This window comes from Protomyctophum parallelum (genome assembly GCF_964188405.1).
Source record: "Protomyctophum parallelum genome assembly, chromosome: 4".
Classification (NCBI taxonomy): domain Eukaryota; kingdom Metazoa; phylum Chordata; class Actinopteri; order Myctophiformes; family Myctophidae; genus Protomyctophum; species Protomyctophum parallelum.
In genome coordinates this window covers 18,125,679-18,138,547 of record NC_139700.1, presented here as the reverse complement: position 1 = coordinate 18,138,547, position 12,869 = coordinate 18,125,679, and the positions used below count along the sequence as shown (strand labels likewise).

At 44.7% G+C, this 12,869-nt stretch overlaps 1 protein-coding gene across 1 annotated transcript in view; it reads left to right on the top strand.

Annotated features, from left to right (window-relative positions):
• The window catches only part of otogl (otogelin-like), an 87,361-nt gene that overhangs the window by 61,475 nt on the left and 13,017 nt on the right, over nucleotides 1-12,869 (top strand). The window contains exons 44-51 of the mRNA XM_083762706.1: nucleotides 1,427-1,644; nucleotides 2,205-2,346; nucleotides 4,637-4,822; nucleotides 5,399-5,611; nucleotides 7,014-7,118; nucleotides 7,705-7,812; nucleotides 8,506-8,607; nucleotides 9,302-9,406. Coding sequence (XP_083618832.1) covers nucleotides 1,427-1,644; nucleotides 2,205-2,346; nucleotides 4,637-4,822; nucleotides 5,399-5,611; nucleotides 7,014-7,118; nucleotides 7,705-7,812; nucleotides 8,506-8,607; nucleotides 9,302-9,406 — 1,179 coding nt within the window. The remainder of the gene's footprint in view (nucleotides 1-1,426; nucleotides 1,645-2,204; nucleotides 2,347-4,636; nucleotides 4,823-5,398; nucleotides 5,612-7,013; nucleotides 7,119-7,704; nucleotides 7,813-8,505; nucleotides 8,608-9,301; nucleotides 9,407-12,869) is intronic.

The window sequence follows — 12,869 nt, the reverse complement described above, 5'->3', positions numbered from 1 at the left end:
TATATTGACATAGGGTCAAAATAGGGACGCCAGGTAAAAAGTGGTGGCCGATTCCGTTGGATTTTGCCACTGTGAATAGCAGCAGCTTGCTCGGCAAACAAGATGACACCAGGCAGTCTTACATAACAAGTTCTGAAGCTTATTAAGCGTATACAGAGCATATATTTGCAGAGGTGGCTGGAAAATATGAGTCACGAGTTATGGAGCCAAGAAGGACAGGAACAGACAGTGTGCAGGGAATGAGACAGTATGTATGTATGCAAACTCATCTACAGTAATATGAGTACACAGTTTAACCACTTTCAACATGATGTCCCTGTTTTGGGCATGATTATAGGTCAACATTTTCAAACAATTTCGGAACATTTCAAAACATCTGTCTTTAGGTTTTCTTTTTAGGTTTTCATCATTTTCACCAGGACTGGGACTATTTCTCAAATTACACTACTAGTGGGGATATTTGTCTCCACTAAGTATAGTATTTCTTTATTTGACCATTTTGGGTTGCAAATGTAGTCCTAGATCTGCCATGTGGTGTTTCAATTTGTCTCAACAGTCTGATTGGTGTAGAACTAATCAATTTCTTTGCAATACCTGTTTGGTCCTCAAAATGGCAGGTTTATATAGGACTACATTTACAACCCTCGAGTATGGATGTATGGATGCATGCAAACGCACAAAACAACGATAATTCATAAAGTGGCAAGCCTTCAGACCCTGTCGTCAGGCACACAGGGGTTCTTTGGCAGGCAGTTACAGCTGTCTGTATCTGCCGTGCCAGGATGAGAAAACACACTGGAGAAACAGGTTGTGTCATAACCCCGGCTCTCTGATAATATTACGAGTGAGGTCTCGCACTATGGGGAGCACTCCATGTGTTATCACTAATCCTGCCAGTATTGGCTGGCAGTTGTGATGCCTGCATTGAGTCGTTTTAATTAAAGGTTTGCAGAGAGTTAAAGGGATTGGATCTGGTGGTGTAATACTCATGTTGGTTAACAGAAATTCATTCAAGTGTTATTGTTGTACATTCGAATATACGAATGTATAATTCATTGTTATCCAGTGGCTTAGGGGCAGAGTTCTATTAAAGGTCTGATGCTAGAATCACCCGTGTTGGCAAAGTGGAGAGACGAAGAAGGTTACAAAATGGTGATAAGAGACATGAATGGCCATTTAAAGCAAGCACTGGGGACATTTGGAGGTGAAGAACACATACTGAGTGGCAAAAAAACGACTTTGACAGCCCATACTGTACATCCGAACAGAAAAGTCCTATCTGATTGTATTAAACGTTGTTAAACAACGTTGAACGATAATTCAAAAAGTGGGGAGCCGTCAGACACTGTTGTACTCGTCGGGCACACAGGGGTTGACTGGCAGGTAGTCACAGCTGTCTGTATCTGTCAATTCTTTCATGTGTCAGGTTGCTGTGACGGGAACCCAGCGGACGACCTGAAGCTGCCCAACGGCACCGTGGTCAGAGAGCTGAGTGACATGATGCTGTTCCTGTCCGCCTGGAGGGTGCACACGCTGGACGAGACGGAGCACATGCGCCGCATCGGAGACAACTGCACCACGGGCGACTGCTCCACCTGCCTGACCATGCTGCGACAGAGCCCCTTCACACTGTGCCACGGCAAGGTAGAGCTCCAAAACACCGGCACGTTGTTGGCTTATTGATTATTGCTCTGGATTTTACTGTGTAAAACTATAAATGGTTTGTTTGATTGATTGATTGATTGATTGATTGAAAATTGTATAAACCAATGTTAAATAAATCTGTTTGTAGAATGGGGCTAGTAGTTTCGAATTGCAGTGGTGCATTTACAGTATATGGGGCCTTTCTCCAAAGCGCTTTACACTGTGCATTCACCAGGTCACACACACATCCACACACAGGCACAGACCTGCTGCTCGACCTGCTGCTCGACCTGCTCAGTTGTTAGGGGTTCAGTGTCTTGCTCAAGGGCACGTTGACATTAAGCCACCCTGTGATCGAACAAGGAACCTTCTGATTTCCAAGCAGTCAATTGTGATTAGTTCATATTCTTTGGATTACAGTTTGACTGTGCCACTTTTTTCGGTGTGTGTGTGTGTGTGTGTGTGTGTGTGTGTGTGTGTGTGTGTGTGTGTGTGTGTGTGTGCATGTGTGCATGTGTGCATGTGTGCATGTGCGTGTGCGTGTGCGTGTGTGTGTGTAGGTGGCCCCAGAACAGTTTTGCGACATCATGTGGGCAGGGGACCTGCATTACAAGGATCACAATTGTGACTTCTTGGCTGCGTACGTGGCAGTCTGTTACACGCACCAAATCTGTATCACATGGAGACGAAGAGACTTCTGCCGTAAGGACACACACACACACACACACACACACACACACACACACACACACACACACACACACACACAGGATGAGAAAACACACATACACTGGAGAAACAGCTTGTGTCATAACCCCGGTACTACGATAATATTATGAGTGAGGTCTCGCACTATGGGGAGCACTCCCTGTGTTATCACTAATCCTGCCAGTATTGGCTGGCAGTTGTGATGCCATGACTGAGTCGTTTTAATTGAATGTTTGCCGAAGTGAAAGGGATTGGATTTTTCATTTTAATAAAACCATCTGGTGGTGTAATACTCATATTGGTTAATAGAAATTGGAACAGAAATTCATTCAAGTGTTATTGTTGTACATTCGAATATGAAGATTGTATAATTCATTGTTATCCAGTGGCTTAGGGGCAGAGTCCTATTAAAGGTCTGAAGCTAGAATCACCCCTGGTGGCAAAGTGGAGTGATGAAGAAGGTTACAAAATATTAGAGAGATAAAAGACATGAATGGCCATTTAAAGAAAGCACTGGGGACATATGGAAGTGAAGGCAAACCTTAAAAGATCCCAGACTGTAAAAGATGTGCTATCTCTCTTTCTCTCTCTCACACACCCACACAAACGCACGCAACATGCACGCTCTCACACACAGTCACACACACACACACACACACGCACGCGCGCACGCACGCACGCATGCACGCACGCACGCACGCACGCACACACACACACACACACACACACACACACACACACACACACACACACACACACACACACACATCCACATCCACATCCACATCCACATCCACATCCACATCCACACACAAAACAAAAATAATTTAAAAAGAGTTGAACCTCAGAACAGACAGGCACACTGGGGATGATTGGCAGGTGACATCTGTCTTTCTGCCATTCCATGTTGGGTTGGTTTTTAATAAGAGAGTATGTAGTATGTAGTAGTTCTCAAACTTTTTTGTGTAAAGGACCCCCAAATTGATATTGGCGGCGGACCCCTATCTGAAAACCTTTTGTGCCAGGGACCTCCAGAAGAGAAGATTTATGTTAAAAAAATCTACAATTTTCTTTTCTTTCTTTGCACTGAGCAGATACACAATCTCGCTATGAGCTTCTGCTTTAAATACAAATCAGCTGGTGACCACTTGGAAACCCCTCAAGGACCCCTGGGGGTCCACAGACCTCCACTTGGAGAACCACAGGTGTAATGCAATCAAACAGACTTGTTTCCAGTTGGTTACAGTCGTACACTCTTATTTAAATTGACACTCTATATACACATGTATTGCATAATACACCTCAATACACTGTATACATTGGTTATCAAAGTGGGGTCCGGGGACCCCCAGGGGTCCTTGGGGTTCCAGGTGGTCCCTAGCAAAAACATTGTGATGCTATATTTAATATAGCTCACAGCTGCGAGCTTGTACATCTGCTATTTTTGAATAATTGTAATATTTTTTAACACAAATCTTATCTTCTGGGTGGTCCTCCCTGGTACAAATCGTTTTTAGATTGGGGTCAGTGGGCCAAATATCAATTTGAAGGTCCTTTGACCCACCAGTGGTTTGAGAGTTCCATTTAGTATGGGACTACTTTTACTTGTACAATAAAGGATTGGTTCATTAAGCTAATTTGTGTAATACATTACAGATGATATAATCACTATTGTTAATTATAGCGTGTAGTGGGGTGTTTTCCTATTAGTATAGTGTTTGTCTGCTTGTTGTTGTTTTTTTGGTTTGTTTTTTAGTTATTTTGTCTTTGTCTTTTTCTTTTCCTTTTATGTAGTAGTAGTAGTAAGTAAGTAGCCTTGCCGAGCCATGAGGCCCATGGGGCAGAAGCCTATCTCCTGTTTCTGTAGTGTGAGGCAGCTTGATGTACAAGTACACCCCCTGGACATGACGCTAGTATGTTGCAGGGACTTACCCCCAATCCAACCCTTGATGCTGAGTGTCAAGCAGGGAGGCACTGGGTCCCATTTTTAGAGTCTTTGGTATGACCCGGACGGGGATTGAACCCCGACCTCCCAATCTCAGGGCGGACACTCTAACCACAAGGCCACTGAGCTTTTATGTACATCATGTGAATTATGTTGTTGAAAAGTAGATCCAAAACTTTGATGACAAAAAAAGAGAACCACTGCTGTAATCCATTTGACTTGATCATGTGTTTGTAACCCCGGTGTGGCCTCGCAGCTCTGCGGTTTCCTGCCGGTAAGGAGTACAGGCCGTGTGTCAGCACCTGATCATGTGTTTGTAACCCCGGTGTGGCCCCACAGCTCTGCGGTGTCCTGCCGGTAAGGAGTACAGGCCGTGTGTCAGCACCTGCGCCAGCCGCACCTGTCTGAACCGCGAGTACTACGAGGAAACCACCTGCTCCTTCATCAGGGAGGAGTGTGTGTGCCGCGCCGGAACCATCCTACACCGCGCCGACTCTCCCTACTGTATAACCGAGGATCGCTGTGGTGAGTGAGTGAGTGAGCGAGTGAGCGAGTGAGCGAGTGAGCGAGTGAGTGAGTGAGTGAGTGAGTGAGTGAGTGAGTTATGTAACACACACACACACACACACACACGTATTATGTAATTATATGTCAACGTTGTTTTCGGGCAGGTTAATAGTTATATATTCAAACTTTTTGTGTTTTTTCATAAATTAATGCCCTGGCCTACGTGAACTTACTACACTAACTACAGCGACACACAAAAGCACCAAAAGTAGAAGATGTGCTCAAAACGCGACGTGAAGCGACGCGTTTTGAGCTTGTCGATTTGCCACGTTTTGGACATATGAGGTTTCCACCCGACAGAGACGATATTATGTAATGTTATAGTACATACTGTATACTATATCCTATTCGAATAATAATAAATAAGGCACAAATGTTTTATAGAGCAGTAAATTATGCAAGGCAAGATCAAGGGGCAAGAAACAATATTCCTGCAGAGGACGAAAAAGAAAGGTTTGATCTGAACAACAACACCCCGTAGTTCTATGCTGGACATCAGCTCGTTAACGCGTGGCTCTGCATGGGTGTTCTCAGTGTGCACTGACAACGAGGGGAACCCGCGGAGCCCTGGCGAGGTGTGGAACGGGTCGGCTCGCAGCTGCTGCCTGTACCAGTGCATGGAGAACGGCTCGGTGGTGGCCGTGGAGCCAGACTGCGGCGACAACCCGACGCCGCTGTGCGAACGGGAGGGAGAGTATGTTCTGGACGTGGTCGAGGAGGGAGCCTGCTGTCCTAAGAAGATCTGTGGTGAGATGTGTTTTATGTTTTATTTATTTTTGCAGTATAACAGCATGATTAATTGGCTGCCATGCAGCGCTGCTCCTTTTGAAATAGTTTATGGTTGGTTAAGCCCTATACATATTATAATTCTTTCTCTTTTCTTTCGACTTGTACAAAGTCTGTATTTCAGCCCTGTTCTTTGGAGACGCACATTCCAGTAGTTTTAGTAGTATTTTGTAAAATAGTATGGTATATACTGGTCATAAAGAGCATGATATTTGATTTTGTGCATAGTTATTGCCCAGCTCAAGTTCATTTGGCTTCGTTCTCTCTCTCACACACACACACACACACACACACACACACACACACACACAAACACACACACACACACACACACACAGTGTTGTACCTGAACGCGTTCAAAGAACGATAGTTCACGAACGATAGTTCACTAACGATAGTTCACGAACGCGTTCTCATTTGGGCTGAACGTGAACTGAACGTAGGCCTACTGTATTTCTGCCTGATGAACGACATTGTGAACGCGTTCATTTCTGGCGTGTGTGAACGTCACTTTCTCTCGTTCAACTTCGTTCAAGAGTGGGGGGGGGGGGTACAGACGTTAGTATTCTGCCACGACGTTATGCTGCTTTCACACAGGCAGATGCAACAGATGCAAAGCTACACTAGTACACCTAGTCACAAACAGTGTCGTCGTTAAACAGCAGTATATCCCACTGGCAGCACCTGTCCGTTTATCTCTAGCACAACCACGAACGTCCAACACATATACAATGAATTACTCACCTAATGCTGCCTGCAGGTTCCATGTTTAATTCCAGCGTGTGTAACCTACATTGTCTAAGTGACAGTTTTCATATTGTAAATATGGTCGCTAACGTGGTTTAGCGACTAGTACTTTGACAGCTCATCCATCGTAGCTTGTTTACAAGTCAAACAGACTTCCTGTGCAGAAACTGCCTCATCAAAATAAGAGCCACTTGTATTGATTAGTCAACACTAGTTTTATTTCTAAGTCTACTACAGGACGTTAACATCTCATTTGAGTGCCTGTCAGCATTCTCTAAATCCCTGTCTCAGCTGGTGCGCAATTAAAAATTAAAATAATAATAATAACTAAAATCATTCATTTTTTTGGAACCATGAACTTTAGTTCAAAATGTTGAATTAACTATGAACTGAATTAGTTCCTTTTTAAATTTCTGAACTGTGAACTGAACTAGTTCATAAAAGAAATGAACTTTCCCAACACTGCACACACACACACACACACACACACACACACACACACACACACACCCAGTACACATACGTGTAGTACAATGTACTTTTCATTGAATTGCCATGGGCCATCGCATGCCATTGTGACCTTTTTCCTTCTCCCCCCTGGCCCTGGCCTGGACAGAGTGCAACATGACCATCTGCGATAGCGAGGCTCCTCCCTGTGATCACAGCAACCACTTGGTGATTGGCTACAGCGCCCTATCCTGCTGCCCAGAGTACAGATGTGGTGAGTACATCAAGTTTCCATTCTCTCCACTGCCGTCTTAAAAAGAACAACAATGATTTCAGCATCCACACTGATTAAACATGTTGAACGTGAGTGATCTGTTTGAAGTGCCCCCTAAATTCGGATGGATCTTGATTGGCTGTCAGTATTTCTATCGCTGATCAATATGCTCTGACTGTGATCCCAAAGACACCGTTTGGCACATGGTGGTGTTATAGTTGTAGTGTGGAATCTGCCACTGAGCAGATTATTATTACAAAACATACTAACCACTTCAGCCATTCGGCCATTTGAAAATAGATCTACAAGCTCACAATGCAAGCACCTATTTTCGATCGGCTATTTTCAAAAGATTTCTTTATATTTTTTGACTTTTGAAATGGGTATTTTGGGTATTTTTCACAACGAGTAAGTTGACTTTTAGTACTTTAAATATATTTGGATTCCGATACTTTTGCCCTTTTGCTCAAGTACATTTTGAATACGGGACCTCCACTTGTATATACTGTATATCCACATTGCAGTATTGATACTTTTACTTAGCGTAAATAAAACAGAGATTCATTCCATCACTGGTTGTTGTCAGAGTGCGACCCCATGGCGTGTCCCCATGTCACTGCGCCATACTGCAGAGAAGATCAGTTCCTAGTGGAGGTCAGGGAGGACCGCTCCTGCTGCTACTCCTATCTCTGTGGTAAGACTGACTGGTCCACCAGTCTCTCTCTACTGGTCCACCAGTCTCTCTCTACTGGTCCACCAGTCTCTCTCTCTACTCCTATCTCTGTGGTAAGACTGACTGGTCCACCAGTCTCTCTCTACTGGTCCACCAGTCTCTCTACTGGTCCACCAGTCTCTCTCTACTCTATACCTCTGTGGTAAGACTGACTGGTCCACCAGTCTCTCTCTCTACTCTATACCTCTGTGGTAAGACTTACTGGTACACCAGTCTCTCTCTCTAATCCTATACCTCTGTGGTAAGACTGACGTCCGCCAGACTCGTAAATTAAATGTTTTTTATTTTGTCTCTGTCTTACTGTGTGTCTTACTGTGTGTCTTACTGTGTCTTACTGTCTTACTGCCATGAAGAACATTGGCACAGGTCACTTGACAGCATTTATACGCACATATATGTTTGTAAATACTGTATTTATAACCTAGCCGTAAGAACCTTGTTCACGCCACCTTTAAAGACCTTGCTACTTCTTTCCTGATATATATTATTATTGTGATCATTATTATCCTTTGGTTACATTTCTATGCTCTCTGACTTCTCGAGAATACATTTACAATGATAATTCTACTGTGTTCCACTGCAGAGGCACACATTATGAGCTTCCGTGTGTGTACGTACATGCGTGCCGCGTGTGCATGTGTGATCTCTCCACAGTGTGTGAGTCGTGTATTGAGCTCATTCCAACTTGCGGCCATGGTGAAATCCTGGCTGTGGATCTGAACACCACCAGCAGCTGTTGTCCTCAATACCACTGTGGTGAGTCTTACTGTACCGTATGCCTACCGTACATACCAGTGTGTGTTTCTGTGCGTGCTTTAATGTGACTGTGTACAGCCGAGACAGATATATTGGTCTGCCGGATATATCGGCCATTATTATCATCAGTATCGGCAATCATGCAGCCGATGTGTACTTTCAACCTGGCGTGACATTTCTTAATATTTTCAAAAATAGCAGATCTACAAACAAGTGTCCTTGAACAAAACTCTGAACCCCTAATTGCTGCCAGTGTGCAGGTTGGTGCCTTGCATGGTTTCCTCTGCCATTGGTGTACTGTATGAATGTGTGTGTGAATGGTTGAATGCACTCTCTATGTAAAGCGCTTTGGATAAGAGCAATATATAAATGCAGCATTTGCCATTTTACCATTTATTTTTGAGTTTTCTCTTTCTAAGAAACCTTTATCAAATTTAAGTTTTTTAAAATTCACCGGAATTGACTGCACTTTTTGACAACATATCAGTCAAAACATCAGTGAACGGTGGGCTAGGACTCTCCAAAAAGTGGGTATTTTGTACCCAATCATATGTCATCAGTCAAATATAGTGTACATTATTGGGTTTCTTGTGTCTGTGTCTGTGTCCACAGTCAGTGCAGTACTGTATGTGTGGGTGTGTGTTTGCACCCATATAAAGTAAATGATCATGTTTCTACCTTCTCCTGTGTGCAGTGTGTGATGTCAACATGTGTCCTGGGTCCTCTGTGAGCTGTGCAGCCGGTCTGACTCTGGTCCAGACCCCGTCCCCCGGGCAATGTTGCCCCCAGCAGACCTGTGGTACATGCACACACATTCATATCAACGGTGTCAGGGATTTTACGATTGAAGGTATAGTCCAAACATCTGTTGGTCAATACCATATATTATATGGTATTGGCCTACAGGTTTGGGGGCAATTTTTGCCCATACTGTATGTCAAATTTTCTATTTTGTTTCTTTTCACATGCGCGTATGGTGAGGAGACGTTTTGGCTAAGTTAATTTGTGACCAGTGCCAGTAATTTGAACCACAAGTCGCCAACTCTGTTATGTCACTATAGGACCAAATAGATTATTTCTTTTTTTTTGGGTGTTTTTCGTTTTTAGCCACATTAAAACTGTTGGAATGTTAAAGAATGTTTTTATTCCATCAGAAAGTCGTTTAAGTGTCATTAAGTCATTGTAATTGCGTAAACAAGTCACTATGTTTAATGTTTAAACCATTGAGTTAAGCAATGCTAACCAATGCTAATCAGAAAATCAGCTTTACCTTCAAAGTATGCAAATTCCGCTAAAATTCCGCTTTTTGTACACAATCGTTTTTGAAGATAATACTAGTCTTTCACTAACTGGCTAACAGAAATAGCAGAGAAAGAAGTATTAACAGTCGTATTTTGTAAAAAGTGTGCTTATTTTCGGTCCTCCTAAAGCTAATTCATGCGAATGTTTTAGCTAGGGGCACTGGTCATCACAACAATGGAACATGGCTTCTTATTTCCAATAGCAGAGAAGAAGAAGAAGAAGACTCTAGCATGTATTGTAAACATTGTAACATTATGTCACCATAACGTGGTTCTTATTAGTTACTTTGGAATGTACCTGCCATGAAAATTAAGGTCATAATAATGCAGATCACATCGATATGTAATATAACGCGATAATGTACTTGTTTTAGCTACAGGATTGACGATTGATATCAATATATAATGCTAAATGTAGCTAACGGCTATTTTTTTGCAGGGTTGCCAGGTTCTGCGAGAGAAACAAGCACCCGTATATGAAAACAAGCCCAAAATAAGCAAAAATAGCCGATCTACAAGCATATAACAAAACCAATCTTGTCCCTGGCATACATTATTTTCAGATGGGGGTTCTGCAGACAAATAATAATAATAACAGGCTAATATAGCTATCTTATTTGTACTCATCTGGACCATTTACATAAGCCTAATTTTCTGCCACTGTTTTTTGCCCTTTTTTCATAGTACAAAATGGCAAATAAATGCAGTAGCCTATTTAAAAAAGGTGAGATAATAGGCAAACTATCAATTATAACAACATTCTCTAATTGTGAAGACTTATTGGTACAGTAGGCCTATGCATTCTTTTTCTTTAGAAACATGGCCAACTAATTATAATAAGCAGACATGGCAACACTGCTGGTTGGCTAATGGAGGAATGAAGGGAAAACAGCGCCCCCTAAAGTGACAGATCACTGCTGATATCTTTGAAGGGGGAATTCTCCAATTTGACATTTCTGGTTCAACAAGTTTCAAATGGTCATATCTTCTTCATTTCCCCCCCAATTTCAATGAGCAATGCATCATATGAAAGGTTACAGTGTGCAGTTTCATAATATGTAAAGAACTGAAAAATGACCATGGCCCCCTTGTGTATCAAACTACTGGCACTGGTCACATTTGTTATACATTGCTGCATACTGCTATTAGCTACACCTGGTGCTGCGCTGTCCGCAGCCGGCAGGGTTTGTTTTTCGTTTTGCTGATTGTTCCCTCTCATACGTTTGCGTATAGTGAGTATACTTTTGATTAACATTGCTATTATTTTGTGCATACTGCTATTTACTACCCCTGGTGCTACGCTGTCCGCAGCTGGCAGGGTTTGTTTTTTGTTACAATTAGTCCCTCTCATACAGTACGTGCGCGTATAGTGAGTAGACGTTTTTTGGTTAATATTGTTATATAAAGTGTTGCATACGGCTATTTGCTACCCTGGGTGCGCGTATAGTGAGTGGACGTTTTGATCAAATACTGTTATACATTTGTGCATATTGCTATTCGCTACCCCTGGTGCTACACTGTCCGCAGCTGGCAGGGTTGTTTTTTGTTATCCTAATCCCCTCTCATACGTTATGTATAGTGAGTAGGTGTTTTGAGTTTCGCCTATTATTACCCTGTTACCACACTGTTCGCAGCGGGTTGGGTTTTGCGTCTGTTCCCTCAAGTACGTGCGCGTACGGTGAGTAGGGTTGTTTACTCGTATATTGCGGCCCCTGATACTGCTGTTCGCAGCGGGTGGGGTTTCCTGCATATCCCTCGGTGCGTTCGCGTACTGTGAGTGGGGCGGTAATTGAGCTACTATGGCTTCCTATACGTCTGCTGCTGTTGTCAGGCAGCCATGGACCCCCGTGATGGCCACCGGGAAAGTTTGTTTGGGCAGAGCCCATGTGCGGCGGGACGTTGAGGACCCCTGTGTTACTGCCATCGACTTGCCCTATGCCGAGAGGGCTCGGCGTGCAGCGCTGGGGGGGGGGAGTCAGCTCCCCCTGCCCAGGAACCGGTGCCTGGCCATAGTGACAGGCATTCTAGAAAACGCCACCGGCGTCGCTCAGGTGACCATGATTATAGGAGGTCTCGTGAGCACACCTCTCGGGCCCCTAAGCGTTCTGCTCATGCCCAGGAGGTCGGGGAGACGCAGGGCGCCACTCAGAGGGAGATTTTGGCTGCTATTCAGTCCCTCAGTGAGCGGATGGGGAGGTTTGAAGCTGAATGCTCCTCAACTGTGGTGTCGCATGAGACTGTGTCCTCGCAGGCATCTCCCTTCAGGGGGGTGCCTGGCCCGGAGGATAACCCAGATGTGCTTTCCATCCATGCGCCTGGCTCCCTTACTTTTAGCGGTTCACGGTCGGACCACGCTTCAGTCTCAGGCAGCACCAGATCTGCGCTCTACACAGAGTCCGCTCCGGATGTCATCAGCCATGTTGGCTCGTCGTCAGGTCTGGCTGGCTCAGATGCGTCTCCCTGAGAACATCAAGAAGGAGCTGCGGGAGAAAGCAGTTGTGCCTGGCCATGTGTTCAATCCAGACTTCCAGGACACGCTGGACAGATTTTGAGAGCGTTCAGTGGTTTGCCGGACTGTTACCTCCAAACTCGGACCACGGCGTTCTTATCAAGGCCCAGGTCCCCACCAAGTGTCCTGGGGGCTTGGCAGGCACCAGGAGGAGGCGTTTCGGGCCCCCAGTTCGGCCGCCCGGCAGCAGCCTCACCGGCAGCAAGGTTCTAGATCCCGAGCCACTAACAGAGGTGGCCCTCAAGGGCGTCACCCCCGCAAGGGCACAGGGCGCCAAGGGGGCTCTGCATGAGAGTTCAGGGCCGGCCGTCGAACGTCTCTCCCGGCTTTGCTTGGACAGCTGGGTAGAGCGTACATCAGACCCCTGGGTACTGGAGACAGTCGCCAGAGGCTACAAACTCCAATTTCGATGGCGCCCCCCCCCCCCCCCCCCCCTTTTCAAGGGTCCGTAT